General features: G+C 41.9%; 1 protein-coding gene across 4 annotated transcripts; it reads left to right on the plus strand.

The window, feature by feature from the left end:
* The first annotated feature begins 715 nt into the window (after window positions 1–715).
* Window positions 716–9,311, plus strand: mrm2 (mitochondrial rRNA methyltransferase 2). Of its 4 annotated transcripts, none has more exons than XM_031834078.1 (4): window positions 716–1,130; window positions 7,381–7,659; window positions 8,247–8,326; window positions 8,498–9,311. In XM_031834078.1, exons 1-4 carry the CDS (start codon window positions 830–832, stop codon window positions 8,588–8,590), a joined length of 753 nt encoding a protein of 250 aa, XP_031689938.1. In that variant the 5' UTR covers window positions 716–829; the 3' UTR covers window positions 8,591–9,311. The 4 variants fall into 4 exon arrangements, with proteins under 4 accessions (XP_031689938.1, XP_020342152.1, XP_020342151.1 ...); XM_020486563.2 differs by having other exon boundaries at window positions 717–1,130; window positions 7,381–7,810; window positions 8,247–8,283; XM_020486564.2 differs by having other exon boundaries at window positions 718–1,130; window positions 7,381–7,810.
* The last annotated feature ends 12,259 nt before the right edge of the window (window positions 9,312–21,570 follow it).

A 21,570-nucleotide genomic window follows, 5' to 3' on the forward strand; every position in this document is an offset into this window, starting at 1 on the left:
TGTAAAGTTATTTTCTGACAAAACACTATTGTAAAAGTTCTGGTATGCAAGACATCACAGCAGTGCACAGCAGCAAACTTGAACTAGTAGCCTTTTATTGCATTATTCAAGTAGACTAGAAGTAAAACTCCATGCAAGTAACTTGCCTTTATAGCAACTTTTAGGTTGTCAATATAGTCCTTAAATGGTTTTCATAGATTAGAGTTATCCAGAATGAATAACGAATTTCTCCAGTCTCGCGTTGACAGTGGCAAGGCCTGCCATGTGATCGTATTCAATGTGTCGGGCTCTGACCTGTAACATTCGACATGGGTAAAGGATAAAATTGGTCGTTTTAGTTAAAGATCTGTGAAAATGTGTTACCCTCAAATATTATCGACTGGAAACAGAAGTATAATGCCAAACCATAAAAAAAAAATCCATAGCTGGTGATAGCAGTTGCTGTAGTATTACGGTAACATATTTAATTACGCATCCTCATATAATTTAACATGTTTGAAAACAAAATAATTGCCACGCGTTATAACTTCTCCACAACAAGTAGATCTGCGCAGATAATGTGCATTATTGACGTTCTCGGACAGATTAATTAGTTGCGATCAATTTAGCTCGCACAGCGCGCCGGGTTGGCGGATCACATATGATTTTAATGTCGCCCTGCAGGACTACCGGGAGCCCTAAATTGCGGAGTGGGTTGTCTTTGACTAAATCGAGCGTGTCCAACACATTCACGTGATCAGGAAGTGCAACTACAAATTCGAACGAAATGCTGTCTGCCAGCAGCATTAGCACAGATTAGAACATCTTTGCCATTACATTTAGCTAAATAATGTGGTACTCAGTGTTACAAAAATCATATCTACATACCTCTGTGCATGTCCTAAAAAAGGCTGCGCATAATCTGAAAGGAAAGAGTACTGCCGATCAGCGTTGGATAGTTCGGCAGCTTAATGACCCCTTTGTGAAGGCTGCCCATGTGCACAACTACCGGTGTAGAAGCGCCTTCAAACTGCTGGAGATTGATGACAAATACAAACTTTTAAAACCCGGATTCAACGTAATAGATTGTGGTGCTGCACCGGGTGCTTGGAGCCAGATAGCTGTTCACAGGGTCAACTCAACTGGGGCTAGTGAGTACGTCTTGTATTTACCCAACTGGCAGATTAGCACATGACATGCTCTTATAATTATTCGACCAGCCAGGCCAAATATATATTTTCCTGCATCTGACATTGTTCTGACTGCCATGTTTATTTACATTTATTTATCTAACCTTTATTTTGTCAGGGAGTCATACTGAGACCGAGATCTCTTTTAGAGATGAGCCCTGAAAATACGCGCAATAGAAATAAAACCAATTCAAGCGGAAAGAACGACATGGTCATAACGAAACAAACCCATTCATCAGTAATATGGTCCTAAATCAGCTTTCTGCATTGCCCTAGAGGCACCAGAAGATTGTTCTACAAATAAGGTGCAAGAAAGGTAAATCAGCATTTAGTTAACTTTTAGTTACTTTCCAGAGTTAACCATCCCTGAGATCGGGTGTGGTAACTCCTATGTCTAAAGTTTAGTCAAGATGTTAGGTACAGTGGGACTTTTTGTAAAAGGGCTTTCTAAATGAAAACATAGCAATGTGACATCAAAGAGGGACAACCAACTTTCTGATAGAGAATGAAGTGATGAGTACTAAAATTGTCGCCGGTAATAAAGCATAGTACACTAAATTAAACTGTATCTAATGCCTTTAATGAAGTGGCAGCTGCGTTCATATAGATGTCGCCTTAGTCTAGGACCGATAGGAACGTCAACTGAATAATCTGCTTGCTACTATTTAGCGAGAGGCAGGACCCATTTCTATAGAAGAAGCCCATTATATTTCTATAGAAGAAGCTTCTTACTAACTCATCAATATGCTTTTTAAAGACAGTTTTCATATGTCCCTGTAAGCAAGGACAAGATCAATATGAACACCATCCCAAGGACATATGCTTAAATCATCAGTTATTTTTATGTGCTCTAGAGAACAACATGTACTTAGTTTTACCTGCATTCAGTAGGCTACTAATTTCATCGCTGCCCACCCGTCCAGCATCACTACTCTGGACGGTTCTGACTTAGAATATGTGGACAACTACAAATACCTAGGTGTCTGGTTAGACTGTAAACTCTCCTTCCAGACTCATATTAAACATCTCCAATCCAAAATTAAATCTAGAATCGGCTTCCTATTTCGCAACAAAGCATCCTTTACTCATGCTACCAAATATACCCTTGTAAAACTGACCATCTTACCGATCCTCGACTTCGGCGATGTCATTTACAAAATAGCCTCCAACACTCTACTCAACAAATTGGATGCAGTCTATCACAGTGCCATCCGTTTCGTCACCAAAGCCCCATATATTACCCACTACTGTGACCTGTACCCCCTCGTTGGCTGGCCCTTGCTTCATACTCGTCGCCAAACCCACTGTCTCCAGGTCATCTACAAGTCTCTGCTAGGTAAAGCCCCATCTTATCTCAGCTCACTGGTCACCATAGCAGCACCCACCCGTAGCACATGCTCCAGTAGGTATATCTCACTGGTCACCCCCAAAGCCAATTATTCCTTTGGCTGCCTCTCCTTCCAGTTCTCTGCTGCCAATGACTGGAATGAACTGCAAAAATCACTGAAGCTGGAGACTCTGGCTCCCTCACTAGCTTTAAGCACCAGTTGTCAGAGCTGCTCACATATCACTGCACCTATACATGGCCCATCCAATCTACTTAATCCCCATACTGTATTTATTTATCTTGCTCCTTTGCACCCCAGTACATTCATCTTCTGCACATTCTACCATTCCAGTGTTTAATCGCCACCATGGCCTATTTATTGCCTTATCTCTCTTATCCTACCTCATTTGCACATGCCATATATAGATTTTTCTACTGCATTATTAATTGTATGTTTGTTTATTCCATGTGTAACTCTGTGTTGTTGTATGTGTCTAACTGCTTTGCTTCATCTTGGCCAGGTCGCTGTTGCAAATGAGAACTTGTTCTCAACTAGCCTACCTGGTTAACTAAAGGTGAAATAAATAAAAAAGACTAGCTCAGATAGAGCCTGGTCACCCATGGGGGCAATAGCATACACAACAATATCATCGGTGTACAAGTGCAGGTAAAATATTTTTTTACAGACAAGTCGATATTGTTAATGTAAAAAGTACAGGACCCAGAATCGACCCCTGTGGGACACCTTTCATAGTATCCAGGAAACCTGATTTAACACCATCAGTAGATACACATTGAGTTCTATCTGTCAAGTCATTTTTAAACCAGTTACATTCAGCCTGGTCTAGACCGATTGAGGAAAGCCTCTGAATTAGCAGTGAATTATAAACAGTATCAAAAGGTCAATGTAGAGAGCAGCTCAATGTTGTCTTTTATCCATACAGTTAACCACATCATTTATAACTAGAGATGCAGCAGAGATAGTCCTATGACCTGGTCTAAAACCCGACTGATGCACATTTAGAATACATTTAAAAGATTCTTAGCTGAGAATTAATCAAGGATTGTAATATTTTTGCGAGGCAAGAAAGTTTTTGGAAATAGGCTGATAATTATTTAGGTCACAAGGGTCACCACCTTGGTGAAGGGGGGAGTACATGGGCTGCCTTCCAAACCTTGGGGATAGCAGCAGATATAATCCTCAGGTTAAACAAATGGGTTAATGATTTAGCAATCAGGGGGGCAGAGAGCTGCAGCAAAAATATATCAAGCATATCAGCCCAATCTTAGGCAAGGCATCTAGCACATCACAGAGTGCATTTTACAATGTAAAACAAAGATTTACTAGTGGGGCATTCATAAATTCATTCTGGATTGCCAGACAGAGCTCAGAGTGCGCTCTGGCGTTCATAAATTCAGAGCGTTGTCCGTTTGTAAATTCGGAGTGTACACTGGACGCTCTGGCTGAGGAGTAGGGTTGATCCGAGTGTTCTGACCTCACAACGGCAGTCAAGCACCCAAGCTCACTGGTTAAGTTAGCTAGCAGGCTAGCTACTTCCAGGCATAAATGAAAGAACCTCACTCTGACCATTTTTCTCACCCTAGCAGAGCTGGTTATTCAGAGGGTTGGTGACTGTAACTGTGCTGCTGGCAACAATTTTAAATACAACTTTTTGCTGAGGTTTACTGACACCTGCCATATTCAACGGGTGTTGAGTGTTTGAAAATTCATCAGTTATTCTGTGCTCTGGCACACTCAGACAAGTGTGCTCTGAAATTGCAGTAGATCCAAAAATGCGGGAGATAGAGGCTAAATCAGAGTAGAACATGTCATTTAAAAACCCTTGAGGAGAAAATGTTTTAACGTAATTAATTTAATTAAACACCGATTTTGTATTTTGCTGTTTTGTATCTCTAATACATACTATGGAACAATTTTCACAGATCATACAGCAAATACTAAAATATATATTTTCGGGGTTATTAGTGAGAATCCAATTAATCAATGAGGAGTTAACAGGGTTTTTCACATTTAGTCGTGTGGGTTTTGAGATCAATTGAGTCAGATTTTAATCTATGTATATGCTCTTAAATTGATTTGAGGCCGGGGATAGCCAATCCAGATTAAAATCTCCTAAAATGACCAACTCCGAGGACAAAAAAGATGTTAAACTCTCAGATATAACATCCGCCATGGCAGCGGCAAATCCCAGAAACAAATAAGTGTGTATTCTAGTTTAATGGGCACATCTACAACCAGGAGCTAAAATGTATTGGGAATATAAATATTTAAAGATTGTGACACCATGAAATTAGATTTGACATATATGGCCACTCCTCCCCCTTTCTGTAGTCTGTCACATCGAAATACATTATAATAATTTACTTCAATGTCTTTATCAGATACAGAACCATTTAACCATGTTTCCGAGAGAACCAGAATGTCAGGACACGAGTCCTGCACCCAAATGTTAATTGTGTCCATAAAAAAAAATTCCCACAATTAGGTGCATCAGCCCAAGACCCTTGGGATTTAAAGTCAGAGGGCGTATTCAGCTCAGTCCCATAAGAGCTAACAGGCATAGGGTCATCTGCAGCTATTTGTTGAGTGAGCTGAGACTTAGCCATGGTCTCTGGCCAACCCACATGAGAGCAGAGTAGACAGCATTTGACAGACCTCCCTCAAGTCGCTGGATGCAGGGGCTGGGGGGGGGGGATCTGGGAGAGCAGTGTTGGCAGAGCTCAGTCCACCCTGATGAAGCTCCCGCCAAAGGAGGAGGCTGCCAATGCTCCATTCTGGGTGTGCACAGGAGGCCTTGGTGTGGCTCCTCTTGCAGGGCTGGAGCTGCTATGGGGGACAGGAGTGTCCCAGGCCTGTCCCGGGGATGGGAGCAGGGAGTGTAACCAAAACTAGCCTGGGAGGGAGGTTGTGGGGGAATTTAGGAGGGTGGTATGGAGGACAGTGTGGCTGATTATGTGAATGATACATGGTGTGGACTGCATCATGTGGTGCAAAATCAAATCAAATCACATTTTATTTGTCACATACACATGGTTAGCAGATGTTAATGCGAGTGTAGCGAAATGCTTGTGCTTCTAGTTCCGACAATGCAGTAATAACCAACGAGTAATCTAACAACTCCAAAACGACTGTCTTATACACAGTGTAAGGGGATAAAGAATATGTACATAAGGATATATGAATGAGTGATGGTACAGAGCAGCATAGGCAAGATACAGTAGATGATATCGAGTACAGTATATACATATGAGATGCACTACCCTCAACAGTGTTTTGCTAGACCCTAGGGTAGTGGTCGGTGCAGTGTAGCGCTGAGTTGAGGTGGGCCTGGTTTGGTAGAGCTGTGCTGTAATGGGCCAGGTCTGGTTGAGCTGTGCTGTGATGGGTCTGGTTGAGCTGTGCTGAGACGGGCCTGGTCTGGTACCATGGGAGGGAGATTGAAGAGGGGGGTGTGGAGGGCAGTGTGGCCGGCGATGCTCCAAACTCTGCATGGGGCCTCTGACTGTGTACGGCTTGGGCATAGCTCAGTGTGTCTGTATGCAGTTCCTTGGAGAGAAGTGGTAGAGGGTGGTGTTGGCGGGGTCAGTGTTGCTGGCTGTTCTCCAATCTCTGTGAGGTGCCACCAGATGCAGGTCTAATGGAACGTCTGACGTTGGGCCTTATCACACAGTCCTGAGAGAGGCTGGCATTTACCCTCTGGATGGTGGCGGGTGGAAATCTCTCCTCTGGAGCAGGGTAGATATTACTATAGTCACGAAGGGGAAGATGGTGGAGGCCCTTTCTATCACTCCCCTTAGTGATGTGGTCACCCCCTCCTGTTGGGCACACAGGTCATTGGTCCCAGTGTGAATGATGATATGGCTAGGGGAGACAAGCTGGGCCACAGTCATTATCTCCAAAGCTCTCTCTGTTGTGGGGCACCATAACTTTGACACGTCTTTATTTGGGAAACGTTTTTTCTCTCATATAAATTTTCCATTTGAGTCCATGATTAATATAATGTCTGGTTTTTCGTCAGGTCTGTGGAGGATGGCAGGAGTGATTGGAGAATTACAGGCTGTGAGTTGGGGATGGAGTGGTCAGTTGGGTTGGTGGGTTCTGATTCAGCTGTTGTCCTGGTTTTTGTCGGACTCTTTGTAGAGTGGATGGTTGTGACTGAGAAATTCCTGCCTTAGCTCATGTAGCTCCTTCTGCAGGTCGTGCATGTGGCTGGTGTTGACTGTGCTGGGCAGTTCCTCTCTAAGTCTACACACTTCCATCCTGAGAGCCTGGTTTTCCTCCTCAACATTATTCATTGCACACTGCGGCTCCCAAACCTCATCCCGATGCTGAAGCACCAGGCTGCTCTCCTCCTCTAGAAGATGCTGTGGTACTGCTGGTGTCACGCGTGAGAGATTCATGCTCAGGGCTGTGTCTGCTGCAGGCAAGGGAGGAAGAGCGACACTGGGGACTACATACTAGGGCACAGAGGGAGTGGAGGCTGTTGTCGGTAGTGACAGTGGAGAGGTTTTAAGTTTAGCAACAAGAGGTTTTATTTGGTCGAAGTAGTGGACAAATTGATCCAAACTGGCCACCGAACCTTGAACCGTCTAAGTACCGTTATAGTAAATATGAATGTTACTTTTGGGGGTGGAATCAATGTACAGTTGCCTCATTGTTCTCTTTTCTGACATTTTAAGTTCATTGCTGGTCTTGTGGAGAGCTGTGTGACAAGCATTCGGATCATCTGTAGAACATCAGTGAAATTAATTGTCAAGGCTCGACAGTGTTATCCAATGTCCTTTTAGCACAAGAAGCTGTGAAAATGAGTTATGACAGTAGTTCCACACTTCATGACCTCTTGCATGTTTTGTTTCTTCCAGACGGAGAATTCCCCCGTGGCACTGTGGTTGGAATTGACCTTCTGCGTATAGCACCTCTAGATGGAGCTCACTTCCTGTCCAATCATGACATCACCGACCCAGTCACACATGCCAAGCTGCTTCAACTTCTCCCTGGTGCTCAGGCTCATGTCATCATGAGTGATATGGCACCCAATGCCAGTGGTTTCAAGGAGATGGACCATGAAAAACTCATCACAATGTCATTGTCATTGATTGACTTGGCTGCGAAGGTGTTGCAGACCGGTGGCTCTCTCATTTGTAAGTATTGGGACGGGGCATTGGCGCACCAGCTTCAGCAGAAGCTTTCAGCTGTGTTCCGTGACGTCAGGACAGTCAAACCAAAAGCCAGCCGAAAGGAGTCGTCCGAGTTGTTTTTCCTTGCCCGGTCGTACAGAGAAAATAAAATAGTGTGAGTGTATATTTTAATGCGTGTCGTAAGCTTTGTTCACCTGCAAAGAAAGGCTTGAGGTGCTCAAGCACTTGAGGAGCCCCTCTATTTCTCCTTCCTGAATGTACTTTTTTGTAAAAAAATCTATAGTGTGCTATGATATCTTTACCCAACTCATTAAAATCGATGGATATTCTACAATGATTAACATTAGTCAACATCTACAATTCTTGAAACCTTCCCTCAAATATTTTAGACATACTTTATAAGGACACGTCACATCCATGCCACATCTGTAAATCCAACAAGAAATTTGGAACAAGCATGCATCATTCATTTCTCACTCGAGCTGAAATATTTAGCCTACCAGAAGATGGCACCCTTGAGGTATCAATAAGCTGTGCATTTGCAGGCCAACAATTTCTCTGTTACTGGCTGTTTTCATCTTTGCCCACAGACAAGGTGATATCAACATCTACGGGCCAGAATGTATTGTATGTATCAAGCCCTTGTCATCAGAGCCACCGTGTTCCTCAAGTAAATTTCTGTGCACGTCAGAACAATTATTTTTCCTTTGTCAGGCATGTCTGAAGTAGTACAAAGTACATTTGGTATTTGTGAGATAATAAGTATTCCAGTTTGCCATTTGTAATGCTTATAATCTGTTTTGCCAGCCATGTAGTAACATGTAATCATTCTCTCATTTAGGGCTTGTATAGGGAAAACAGGCTGGATGAAAGAGCCACGGACACCATGACTAATGAAAAGGCTGATGCCACTGAAGCCGTGCATTATAAATAGTGTTGGTCTTCGCTCTCAGAGAGCGGGGATGTGCTCTTCAATACATCATCAGGCTGGCATTTGAATGCTCTGCTTGAAATGATGTGGTTTTGAATTATTTTTGCCAAGTGGACTGCCACTGATTGAGATTTCCCTCAGATACAGAGCTAAATACCTTGGGATGAAGGCCCACAGTAGTGTTGATTTGGCACTATTTACTTTGCCTGTTTGTCTCTCTTGTCACTGACTACTTTCTGTAATTATGTGGCTCTCAGGGTTTGAAAGTACTCTGCTGATTTGACCAGGAACAAAGAAACAAATGTATCAGAACTGTGCAATAGACTGAGAACACAATTAAATGTGATGGGGAAAGGAGAAACGGATACAAATGTTTCTTAAAATAGAGAATATGATGAAAATAACCTCACCATAAAGATGCACATGGAAGGTTTCATATATTTGATACCATACATTGGTGGAGGGGCCCTGTCTCCATGACGCTATTATAAACCTTCATACAATTAGCCAGTGAGCTGTGACTTTCAAGCCATCGATACCTCCCTGTTATCTCCTCAGTTATATAAGTGATCAGCAGCTAGATTGTAAAGGGTTCATTGTTGGCGTATTGAGTTCCACATGACTTGTGTTACACAGCACATAGAATGAATAGTAATGTGGACATCTGAGCCTGCACAAAAATATTAGGTACGTGCGTGACAAATAAACCTCATTTTAAACGTTGTCTACATGGTATCGACCACTGAACTCTACCTCGAATTATGTTTTTCAAATGCCTCGACTTTTCACAAATCATTGAAGACCAAAGACACAAATAATGTCCAGTTAAATGTCTTGGAACCGACTGAATGAGCAAGGCATTTCTATTGAATACTCCTTCAACCTCACTGCCATAAATGAGACTAGCACCGGCTATACAAGTTCCACCATAGAGTGGTTTGGGGCCAGTCACCTTTACCATCAAGCATTGTGTGTAGGTAGGAGGGGGACATAATAGATTACGTTGTACACTGTGAGCTGATATGCTGTCCAGATTTCTTTCCACCGCCGTGGTAACCTCAAGTTCGATTTGTTATTGCTGCTGACGCAGAGGTCATTGTGGTACGGTTAACCACAGCACGTGTGAAGGTTTCACCTGCTCCAGCAGGAAAGTGTGCAAATAACTTCTGAAGTAAACTAGACATGTTTAGAGGTGAAAGGTAGAGGCCTAACACAATATTGGTGCATTGCCTTGGTAAGAAGATCCAGATCTTTCTCCTAGTCTCCATGTAGTTTAGGCTACCTTGTGTCTAATCATTTGCCCTCCCGTTCTTGTCTTTGAAGAGTCCTCAATTTCCAGCTTCAGGGACATGCTGAGTTTCACTAGTTTCTGTAATGTAGTGTAAATGAAGTGCCTGGAGTTTCACCAGAGCGCTGATAGGGCTCTGGTAAATTGACCTGGCCGGGGTATCCTGGAATGACATTGACCTCATCCCGTCAGTAGAGGATGCCTGGTTGTTCTTTTAAAAGTGCCTTCCTCACCACAAGCATGCTCCATTCAAAAAATGTAGAACCAGGAATAGATATAGCCCTTGGTTCACTCCAGACCTGTCTGCCCTTGACCAGCACAAAAACATCCAGTGGCGTTCTGCATTAGCATCGAATAGCCCCTGTGATATGCAACTTTTCAGGGATGTTAGGAACCAATATACACTGTCAGTTAAAAAGCTAGCCTTAGCTTTCCTTTCAAACAGAAATTTGCATCCTGTAGTACAAACTCAAAAAAGTTCTGGAACACTGTAAAGTCCATGGAGAGTAAGAGCACCTCCTCCCAACTGCCCACTGCACTGAGGCTAGGAAACACTGTCACTACCGATAAATCCACAATAATTGAGAATTTCAATAAGTATTTTTCTACGGCTGGCCATGCTTTCCACCTGGCTACCCCTTCCCTGGTCAACAGCCCTGCGCTCCCCACAGCAACTCGTCCAAACCTCCCCCACTTCTCCTTCACCCACATCCAGATAGCTGATGTTCTGAAAGAGCTGCAAAATCTGGACCCCTACAAATCAACCGGGCTAGACAATCTGGACCCTCTCTTTCTAAAATGATCTGCCGAAATTGTTGCAACCCCTATTACTAGCCTGTTCAACCTCTCTTTCGTATCGTCTGAGATTCCCATAGATTGGAATGCTGCCGCAGTCATCCCCCTCTTCAAAGTGGGAGACACTCCAGACCAAAACTGCTACAGACCTATATCTATTCTACCCTGCCTTTCTAAGGTCTTTAAAAGTCAAGTTAACAAACAGATTACTGACCATTTCGAATCTTACTGTATCTTCTCCGCTATTCAATCTGGTTTCAGAGCTGGTCATGGGTGCACGTCAGCCACGCTCAAGGTCCTAAACAATATCATAACCGCCATCGATAAGAGACATTACTGTGCAGCCGTATTCATCGATCTGGCAAAGGCTTTCAACATTGTCAATCACAACATTCTTATTGGCAGACTCAACAGCCTTGGTTTCTCAAATGATTGCCTCGCTTGGTTCACCAACTACTTCTCCGATAGAGTATGTCAAATCAGAGGGCCTGTTGTCCGGACCATCTGGCAGTCTTTATGGGGGTGCCACAGGGTTCAATTCTCAATACCACACGGGGGGACCTAGTGAATGACCTGCAGAGAGCTAGGACCAAAGTAACAAAGCCTACCATCAGCAAGGGCATTGAAGATGAAACGTGGCTGGGTCTTTCAGCATGACAATGATCCCAAACACACCGTCCGGGCAACGAAGGAGTGGCTTTGTAAGAAGCATTTCAAGGTCCTGGAGTGGCCTAGCCAGTCTCCAGATCTCAACACCATAGAAAATCTTTGGAGGGAGTTGAAAGTCCATGTTGCCCAGCAACAGCCCCAAAACATCACTGCTCTAGAGGAGATCTGCATGGAGGAATGGACCAAAATACCAGCAACAGTGTGTGAAAACCTTGTGAAGACTTACAGAAAACGTTTGACCTCTGTCATTGCCAACAAAGGGTATATAACAAAGTATTGAGAAACTTTTGTTATTGACCAAATACTTATTTTCCACCATCATTTGCAAATAAATTCATAAAAAATCCTACAATGTGATTTTCTGGATTTTTTTTCTTCTAATTTTGTCTGTCATAGTTGAAGTGTACCTATGATGAAAATTACAGGCCTCTCATATTTTTAAGTGGGAGAACTTGCACAATTGGTGGCTGACTAAATACCTTTTTGCCCCACTGTATATGGCCAGTATACCATGGCTAAGGGCTGTTCTTAATAAAAGTTGGACAGTTTTATCTCAATCTCTTCATTCAAAGACTCAATCATGGACACTTACTGACAGTTGTGTCTGCGTTGTGTGATGTATTATTGTCTTTACCTTCTTGCCCTTTGTCCTGTTGTCTGTGCCCAATCATGTTTGTACCATGTTTTGTGCTGCTGCCATGTGTCTCTACCACGTTATGTTGTGTTGCTATCATGCTGTGTTGTCATGTGTTGCTGCCTTGCTATGTTGTTGTCTTAGGTCTCTCTTTATGTAGTGTTGTGTTGTCGCTCTTTGTCGTGATGTGTGTTTTGTCCTATATTTAAATTTTTTATCCCAATTATAAAATTATGCACGGTGCATTGACACAACCCTTAGCCGTGCTATATTGGCCATATATCACAAACACCCGAGGTACCTTATTATAAACTGGTTACCAACATAATTAGATCAGTCAAAATAAATGTTTTGTCATACCCGTGGTATACAATCTGATATACCACAGCTGTCAGCCAATCAGCATTCAGAGCTCAAACCTCCCAGTTTATAAATGGCCATTTTGCTATCTTTGTAAAGATAGTCCTGCTATTCAATAGATACACGACACGACTTCTGATGCCAGCTTTTGTGTTCAGCCATCCCCAAGTATAATGTCTACCAGCTGCTTTTCAGAATTATACAGCCTTTACAAGTTGCAAAAGAATGAGATATATAAGTATTTTATGGGTCACAACAGAAGATAACCTCTTAAATTCCTATTCTTTTCAAATTATTTGAAAAATCAGACATTTTACTTTCAATTGGGGTTGTTCATACTAAATTGTTGAAACAAAACATCTTTCTTTTAGCATAACAGTGTTTTAACATTTCTACTGAATAAAAGCTCTCAACGCTTTAATTTGATTTAATTAATCAACTGCTCTCAGGCTTAGGCTGAATATACTCTACATGAATAAATGCCCTTCAAATTACCACCGAGTTAATATCCTTGTTGAAATCTGATTAATACCTAAAATGGAGTTTTTTGAAGTCTGATTATCCCATGAAATGGAATTTTTAAACCTAATTTGGACTTGATTTGCATGTATTTATGGCACCAATGAAATAGATAGTTCATGTTAATGTATTAATTACATCTGCTTATTTGGTTTCCTTTAGGCAACCTGTCACTTTCTTTAGGAGTGATGACTGAGTATACGTTGTTGAACACATTTCTGGCCATGCTAAAATGATGTTAATAAAGAAGAAACCTTCTTTAATCCCAATTGTTTCTTCCGTTGATGGAGAGAAATGTGAAAAGCTGACCCATTTTTTGTTTTCTCCTCCATTACTTGTTGATCATCCACTTCTTTTGGTATTCAGATCACGTTTTAATATTATTCCCTAAACACTGTGTGCTGCTGACACGTATTTAGATGCAATCCTACAATCCCTTTGCACTTGTTACTGCTGTTGCTGAAAGGGCCAGGCATAATGCCTTTGCGGGTTAATTTACCTTTGTGGAGACAGCTGGTGGCTTGTATGTAAATAGTAGCCAATTTAGCAAAAACAAAAATAAGAATCATTTGGAGGCACTATAAATTCCTTCAAATTCAATTATGGAAATGAGATCACCTTTAATCATCTGGCTGGTGAACAAACTTCCACTGCTTTAGAGGAACTGTTTGAAGTTAACTTTCTAATGTGTTTCCTTTCTTTCAGGCAGGGATTTCCAATAAACTTTATCATGGATTGTGGTGGAAATGTATTCCCAAGGGGATTGTTAATAGATGTGGCTACCTGGCTCCGTCAGCAATGAGTTAATTTGCTTTTATGCTAAAAGCCTGTATCCGGGAGATTAGGAGCCTCTCTTTTAGTGGTTAAATTCAGGAAGTGGCTTGGGCCTGAATGTAAAGTGATGTTGTCTGCAGTCATTTGAGTTGGATGACACATGAGAAATTGGTGCTTGACAAGTTATGATTCGGCCTTTAGAGAAGGATGAAGAAAGTTGCCAACCAAGCATTGCATGCAGATCCTGACACTTGGCTATTATTTGTTGAAGGATTACCTTTGCTTAACAAAATGTTAAACTTCTGATGTGCTAACAGTAAAAAAATACAAAATCTGGAAAAAGTATTTATTTTCTAGTCACCTCATCTTGCTTTGACACAGCAGAAAAAAAATAACTTTCGAGCATTGATTCACAGTGCTCACATCTGTATGACATCAAAGAAAGCATAAGATCAAATGTGACTGCATTAGAGTAACACAGTTGACTCAATAATCAGTTCACTGCATCAGGACGCTGCATTCACTTCTTGGAAGAAAAAGTGGATGAAGTTAAACGACATTACCAACACACACCCCCTAGCTTGTTGAATAGACTTTTAGGCCATTATCCACTTATCCAATTTTATAAGCAAGCACAAATTATGGTTGACTGGCCAAGCATTCATAACTGCACTGACAGTTAAATGAACTTGAATTGACATTTTACACATTAATCAGATACTCTTATCCAGAAATCTCTTGATGTATGTTTGTCTTTCTTTGTGTTATCAATGACACAGTTCATAGTTTTGATGGTTCAGCTACACCATTTGGGCACGGACACACTGAGAGACTTGTCTGCAAACATCTAGGTGCAGGCCCTGCTGAAGGATGCGGGAGGGTACAATGAGGCATGCAATTGAATATTCATAACTGTTCAGGCATTAGGTTGCCAATATACAACAGTAGGTGCTTAAGTAGCTTTCTCTACACCATGAAGTCTTGAAATCAGGCAAAAGACTTCAGACAGGTGTCCAGACTTCACTCTTCAATTAGACATTTCTCTTTCTAGCATAAATGTTCACAATTACACCCGTCCGGGAGTACTCAAGGGTTAGCTTTCCTCATCAGCTAGTCTAAGGCAGATCAATTGAATTCCATCTTTGGAGAGATGGAGGGCAGTTTCTTCTTTAATTCAGGTAGTATCTGAAACTCCATATGCTCTTACTGTATAAAGTACCTATACGCCACATGGACTTCCATACAGTCCCCATTAGAGGTTTCTCTTTTAATTGCATGACAGTTTGACAGAGCTATTAGGATCCTCTGCCATGGACCAATTATTCCTTTCATTTAATTAACTTGTCAAGGGACAGGTGTGTAACTGGTTTCTGGGGTTGCAGGGCTGGATCGCAGGCTGGTGGACAGTGTAAATGAGAAGTTACTGCTGGAATGGAGCGTGTGGTGAGACAGATGGTGCAAGGGCTAGTTCTGGGGCATCTTGCTTCGTTACCTGTCAGACAGGGGAAATTAGTTGGGTCCCACTACAAGGAAAACATGGGAGGTGTTGATGATTTATTCACAAAAACGGACCAAGTACATTTATTATCTGCACTTTCTAAGTATCTCCTACAAATTAGCCCATGACATGTCATTTGAACATGATATAGAACAGACCTCTCAGGGCAAGAAAAATATTTGAACAGATTATTTATTCTAACCCTGACTGATTTGTAAGTAAGTGTACAGTTGAAAATATTCCTGTTTAAAATTCACTGGTGGTTAAGAGAACTTATTTTCCCCCCCCAAATAATATAATTGACAAATCACTGAAGCGTACAAATGTTCATCCCCTTCAGACCTTCATGCCAAGTCTTAATTGCTTTAAATGATCCCTGCCTATCAAATCCAAACCCTTTTGAAGAGAAATTCCCTCACTTTGCGTCTCTGGTTGTAGCTGGATGCTCTCCAGGATTACTTAGGAACTCACAGTGTAAACTAGGGAGTCTTTTGGACTACATGTAGCCATTCATCTCTCTAAGGATGCTGAAGGCAGAGCTTGACACAGCACTACAGTAAGTTCCACTATATGGCCCGAGTCAGTATAGAGAGGTGTATGTTGTAACAGCCTCCCCTGTGTTTATGGAGGGGTGTTGGTTGCTAAACTGTTCTGACTGGCTGTCTGGAGAACCAGAGAGCTCCCACGGTGCTCTGCTGGTCATTCCTGTTGACTCACCTTTGGTGATAGTTCTCAGGCTAGCAGCAGGAGACAAGACTTTTTGTTAAGACATCTAACATTTCTCTCAGAAGGGAAAGCAGCGGGAGGTCTACAAATGAAGGGGGAAAACGACTCTTCTTGCTGTTACACAAGAGCTTTGAATTATACATGTGACCTGTTTTAAATGACACTTTGGTCTTGTTTAGCTATGCCTTTTTTTATTTTTAAGATTTGCATTTCTGAGGTACAGCACTTCACTTGAATCCGAATTGAATTTAAACATGGCATGACCGATTTTTCTTCAGAATCAGAATGTGTCAATGTGCCAACACCATAGGATATGCAGTACCAGTTTGTCATCACACTGCATATGGCTCAATATGAAGAAGTATCGCTACTTTATTCACCCGATGTTTAACCAAATGGAGCATTTAATTCAACTTAATCTGTCTGTTGCATTGCCTCTGCCAAGGATATTTTGATTCATTTGCAAAGAGGAAAAGGGGATAACTGCAAATCACTACATTATCTTAATGTATATATGCAGTAAAATAAATAAAACATGCAGAGAAATTCAATTTCAAACCCGTTTTATCCTCGGGAAAATAATCAACTGGTGTTTAATAAGATATTCTGAAAGTGTGTGTATACAGAGTGGCATAAACATGATTTGCTCGGGGATGTTTCTTGTTTTGTCTAATTGCCACAGGAACTTACAAAAAAAAGGCATTCGGGTTTGGCTTTGAAGTTCACTTGCTAACAATCTAAGGCATGATCTTAATGTTCATGAAATCTTTGAAAACTTTTTCATCCCATAAAAATCATATCTGCTCCACAGCATCCAGCACCATACTGCAGCATCCACCATATATTTGTTTATTACTGTTGAATAAACAGGGGGGGGGGGGGAATCGGGAAAAGTGTGTTACTTTTTTTAACAAAACAAGTTGAGTGGACAAATGACTGTTTCCTTTTATCCTGCATTAGTGAGAATGACGCATGCATTCACTCAGGAAAGGTTGTCTGAGATGGCACATTCTTCCATTAGGGTTAAGATGCACTATTATTCTCAGCTCAAACGTTAAGAATAATTACTAATTACGTTGAACTTTAACTGTAATCGATTGTCGAGAAATGATGGATGGGTGACAGGCATAAGGGGCTGCCGAACACTCAGAAATGCCAGGAATGAGCTGGATGAGAATCAAACCAGTCTCTCTCACTCAAGGGAATCACCATGAAGCCCTTACTGAGGAATCCAGATATCCCTCCTAAAGGCACAATGTTATTTCAACAGGTTGATCCTGCTGATATATATATATATATATATGTCATTAAGTTGCCATTGAACAGTGGGAAATCTTACAGATTGGGCCTTTAAATCACAGCTTAACAGAACACTGTTGGTGATAGTCAATGACAACTGGCAAGTCAAATGAGCTTGCCTTTGCGTCACACATGAGTGTTATAAAGTTGTGAACATTATTAACATTCAGGGCATTAACCATATTGCTGCATTATTTACGAGGCAAGTCATTCATTAATGCGTATGGATATGAACCTATGGATGATATAGAGTGATGTAAATCTGAGGTATAACAAACAACAGGACAATATAGGAATGCGGTTGAATCATATTACACAGGCTCCGATGCCCACCGTATGTGGCAGGGGCTAAAGCTAATACGGATTACAAACGAAAACCCAACTGTGATCTGCCTAACGATGCCTCTCTACCAGACCAACACAGTGCATGTTATGCATGCTTTGACAACGATGGCATCGTGCTGGGTGTGAGGGCCGTCGCCGACCCAGAGGATTGGGGTGATCTCGCTCTCCAAGGCCGATGTGAGAAAGGTCTCTAATCAGGTCAACAGCCGCAAGGCCGCGGGGCCTGACGGTGTTCCAGGGTGCGATCTCAGAGCTTGCGCAGAACAGCTGGCAGGCATATTCACGGTCATTTTCCATGTTCTCCTTGTCCCAGTCTGTAATCCCCATGTTTTAAGATGATCTCCATCATTCCTGTCCCTAAGAACTCTAAGACTTCATGCTACAATGACTACTGGCCTCACTTCTGTATTCATGTAATCAAGTGCTTTGAGAGGCTGGTTATAGCACACATTAACTCCACCATCACAAACACCCTAGACACACTCCAATTTGCATCCTGCCCCAACAGATCCATAGACGACGCAATCTCAATTGCTCTCCACACTGCCCTCTCCCACCTGGACATTAGGAACACCTATGTGAGAATGCTGTGCATTGACTAAAGCTTAGCATTCAACACTATTGTCCCCTCCAAGCTCATTACCAAGCTTAGGACTCAGGGTCTGAACACCTCCCTCTGCAACTGGATCCTAGACTTCCTGATGGGCCTACCCCAGGCGGTGAGGGTCGGCAACATCACCTCCACCACGCTGACTCTCAACTCAGCGGCCCTACAGGGCTGTGTGCTTAGTCCCCATCTGTTCACCCAGGACTGATTGGCCACGCACGACTCTAACACCATCATCAAGTTTGCTGACGACACAACGGTGGTAGGCCTGATCACTGGAGATGATGAGTCAGCCTATAGGGAGGAGGTCAGTGACCTGGCAGTGTGGTGCCAGAACAACAACCTCTCCCTCAATGTCAGTAAGACCAATTAGCTGATTGTGGACTACATCGATGGGGCAACAGTGGAGCAGGTTGAGAACTTCAAGTTCCTCGGTGTCCAAATCACTAGACATAAAATGGTCCAAAAGCGCGCACAGTCATGAAGATGGTGCGACAGCGCCTGTTCCTCCTCAGGAGGTTGGAAAAGTTTGGCTTGGGCCCTCATATTCTTAACAAGTTCTACAACTGTACCTTTGAGAGCATTTGGCTGCATCACTGCCTGGTATGGCAATAGCACCGCACTTGATTGCACGGCGCTACAGAGGGTGATGCAGACAGCCCAGTACATCACAGGGCTGTGCTCCCTGCCATCCAGGACATCTATATCAGGCGGTGTGGTAGGAAGGCCCGGAAAATCATTAAAGACTCCAACCACCAAGCCATAGACTATTCTCTATGCTTCCGCACGGCAAGCAGTTACAGGCTCCTGAACAGTTTCTATCCCCAAGTAGTAAGACTGATAAATAGCTAACAAAATAGCTACACAGACTGAGTTAACCTTGTATCCTTATTGACCTTTTATTTTTGCACTGTCTCTATACACACTCACAGGGCCCTACCCGCACACAGGTTTTGGCTCCAGCGACTGACATTGAGATCACTGCGTACTTCACTCCACCTGGAAGGATGAGCAAAGACAATCTGTTGTTCGGACTTCAATTCGACCCCGCAGACGTGTTACACTCTGCGCTGTGCAATGCACACTGCTAACTGGTGGTAAGAGACTAAAAAGCTCCACTGTAATTCTACTGCTGTGAAACAACAAGTGAAAGCCTCTACAGGGAATGAGTACTGATGTGGATGGTGTTTGATATTTCCCCTTCATTAAGGAGAAGTTTGCTGAGTCCTCGAGGGGGGGGGGGGGAAGCTGCCAATACTTTCCACATAATAAATGGTTTCCACAAGCTGCCTCAAACTCCGGTGAAAAGCTCCCTAACTCTTTGGATCCAGCACCATGTCTATCAAAGACACATGTGGCGAAGAAAGTGGGCTTGGAGAATCTCTCGTTTCAGCAGTATTCTCAAAGACTGGGTTCTGAGATAATTCTGTTTTATTGTTGTCCTTTGTGATTCTAAACTGTTACAGCTGTAATTGAATTGTATTCCCTTAATGAATTTTAGCTAAAGGAAAAACATTTATGACAGAAATAAATCATTGTTAATGCATTATTTTTAATGAAATAAGCCAGTTATTATTTTGTTCTATTCTTCTTAAGTTCCATTTACTTTAATGTGCAAGGTTTCTCTATGATAGCCTGTTTCAATTCATATCCTGCCCTTCTCGGAACTTAATTATCTACTATATACTCTCTTTATCTTGACACAATTATCCAAATGATGTTGCAAAGTTGGATACAATAACTGTGTAATGTACATAATTTGAACAGTTCTGTCTCAAAGATATGGCATGTCTATTTATTTCAAATTCACATTTTGAGGTGAATTCACTTAACTGGACTTGGCACATTGTACTCATGATTCTTCACAAAATGGCCTCCAAATTATGCAAAGAACACAACCATTCTTCTCTATTCTTATTCTATTCTTGCATTTGCTGTCTGCATCAGTTTGTGGTTCCTCCTTTACCAGCCAGGGGTGCCATGGTAACAACAGCTGAGCTGACAGTCAGATGACTTGGGAAAAGCTTGCACCTTCTAATGTAAAAGACCCAGGCTCTACTGGCCAAGTCATCATAATACATTCAGTTCCACAGAATATATGCCCGTTAATTATACAAGACCATCTTCATTGAATAAAAAACTATTTGCATGGTTACGATGGCAAACACACAACGTTAGCAAAGCAACATTAAACACATAAGAACATTATGTGAGCATCAATGTCTAGAGACCTCAACACATTTACAATTAAACAGCAAGAGAGAGAGGCAAGCAAAGTTTGTTGAATTTGTATAAGTGTTGTGTTTTTAAGATGAATGCTGAATAGATATAGACTTATAGTGTTGTTATGTAGATGGGGGGGGGGGGGGGGGGTTGTACAATTTTTGTCAAATTTATAAAGCATTTATGTCAAATCTACCGTTCAAAAGTTTGGGGTCACTTGGAAATGTCCTTGTTTTTGAAAGAAAAACACATATTTGGTCCATTAAAATAACATCAAATTGATCCGAAATACAGTGTAGACATTGTTAATGTTGTAAATGACTATTGTAGCTGGAAACTGCTAATTTTTGATGGAATATCTCCATAGGGGTAGAGAGGCCCATTATCAGCAACCATCACTCCTGTATTCCAATGGCACGTTGTGTTAGCTAATCCAAGTACCCGCGAAACACCAGTCTCAACATCAACGGTGAAGAGGCGCCTCTGGGTTGAATCTGTGTTTGAAATTCACTGCTTGACTGAGGGACCCTACAGATAATTGTATGTGTGGGGTACAGAGATGAGGTAGTCATTCAAAAATCATGTTAAACACTATTATTGAACACAGAGTGAGTCCATGCAACTTATTATGTGATTTATTTAAACTTGCCATAACAAAGGGGTTGAATATTTATTGACTCAAGACATTTCAGCTTTCATTTCATTTTAAATTCATTTGTAAAAATGTGTACAAACATAATTCCACTTTTACATTATGGGGTATTGGGTGTAGGCCAGTGACACAAAATCTCAATTGAATCCATTTTCAATTCAGGCAGTAACACAACAAAATGTGGAAAAAGTGAAGGGGTATGAATACTTTCTGAAGGCACTGTAGCTATCAGAGGACTAGTCATAAGCTGTTGATGTAGTTTCTGACACGGCACAGGGAGTTTTGTAGAGATGAATAATGCATGCTGTTGCCTCTTGATAGACCAAGCTTGACAAGAGTTGAGCAAGTAATTCAAAGGCTCTCTCCCTGTCGATGCATGAAAGTAACAGATAATTAGTCTTGCATAAACGTGATAAAGTTAAACAAGGAGACAGGAATTCTCATTGAAAAATCCCCCAAAATATTCCATAAGTGACAATATTGACACATCTTGCTTTTTCACCAGGCCTAGACTTTGAAGTGGTTCAGTCTGCAAGGCCAGGGGATCAATAAAGAAGGTGCCCATGTCAAAGGTAGCTATTTTAATGATGAGAA

This window comes from Oncorhynchus kisutch, linkage group LG10, assembly GCF_002021735.2.
Source record: "Oncorhynchus kisutch isolate 150728-3 linkage group LG10, Okis_V2, whole genome shotgun sequence".
Taxonomy (NCBI): Eukaryota; Metazoa; Chordata; class Actinopteri; order Salmoniformes; family Salmonidae; genus Oncorhynchus; species Oncorhynchus kisutch.

What these genes read in the sequence shown, in the direction of transcription:
- mrm2 (XM_020486562.2), top strand. Translation starts at nt 830, where the DNA reads ATGTGGTACTCAGTGTTACAAAAATCATATCTACATACCTCTGTGCAT. An exon ending in GGTCAACTCAACTGGGGCTA is followed by an intron (nt 1,131 to 7,380) that starts GTGAGTACGTCT and finishes TGTTTCTTCCAG; the next exon opens with ACGGAGAATTCCCCCGTGGC. An exon ending in TACAGAGAAAATAAAATAGT is followed by an intron (nt 7,811 to 8,246) that starts GTGAGTGTATAT and finishes CTTTGCCCACAG; the next exon opens with ACAAGGTGATATCAACATCT.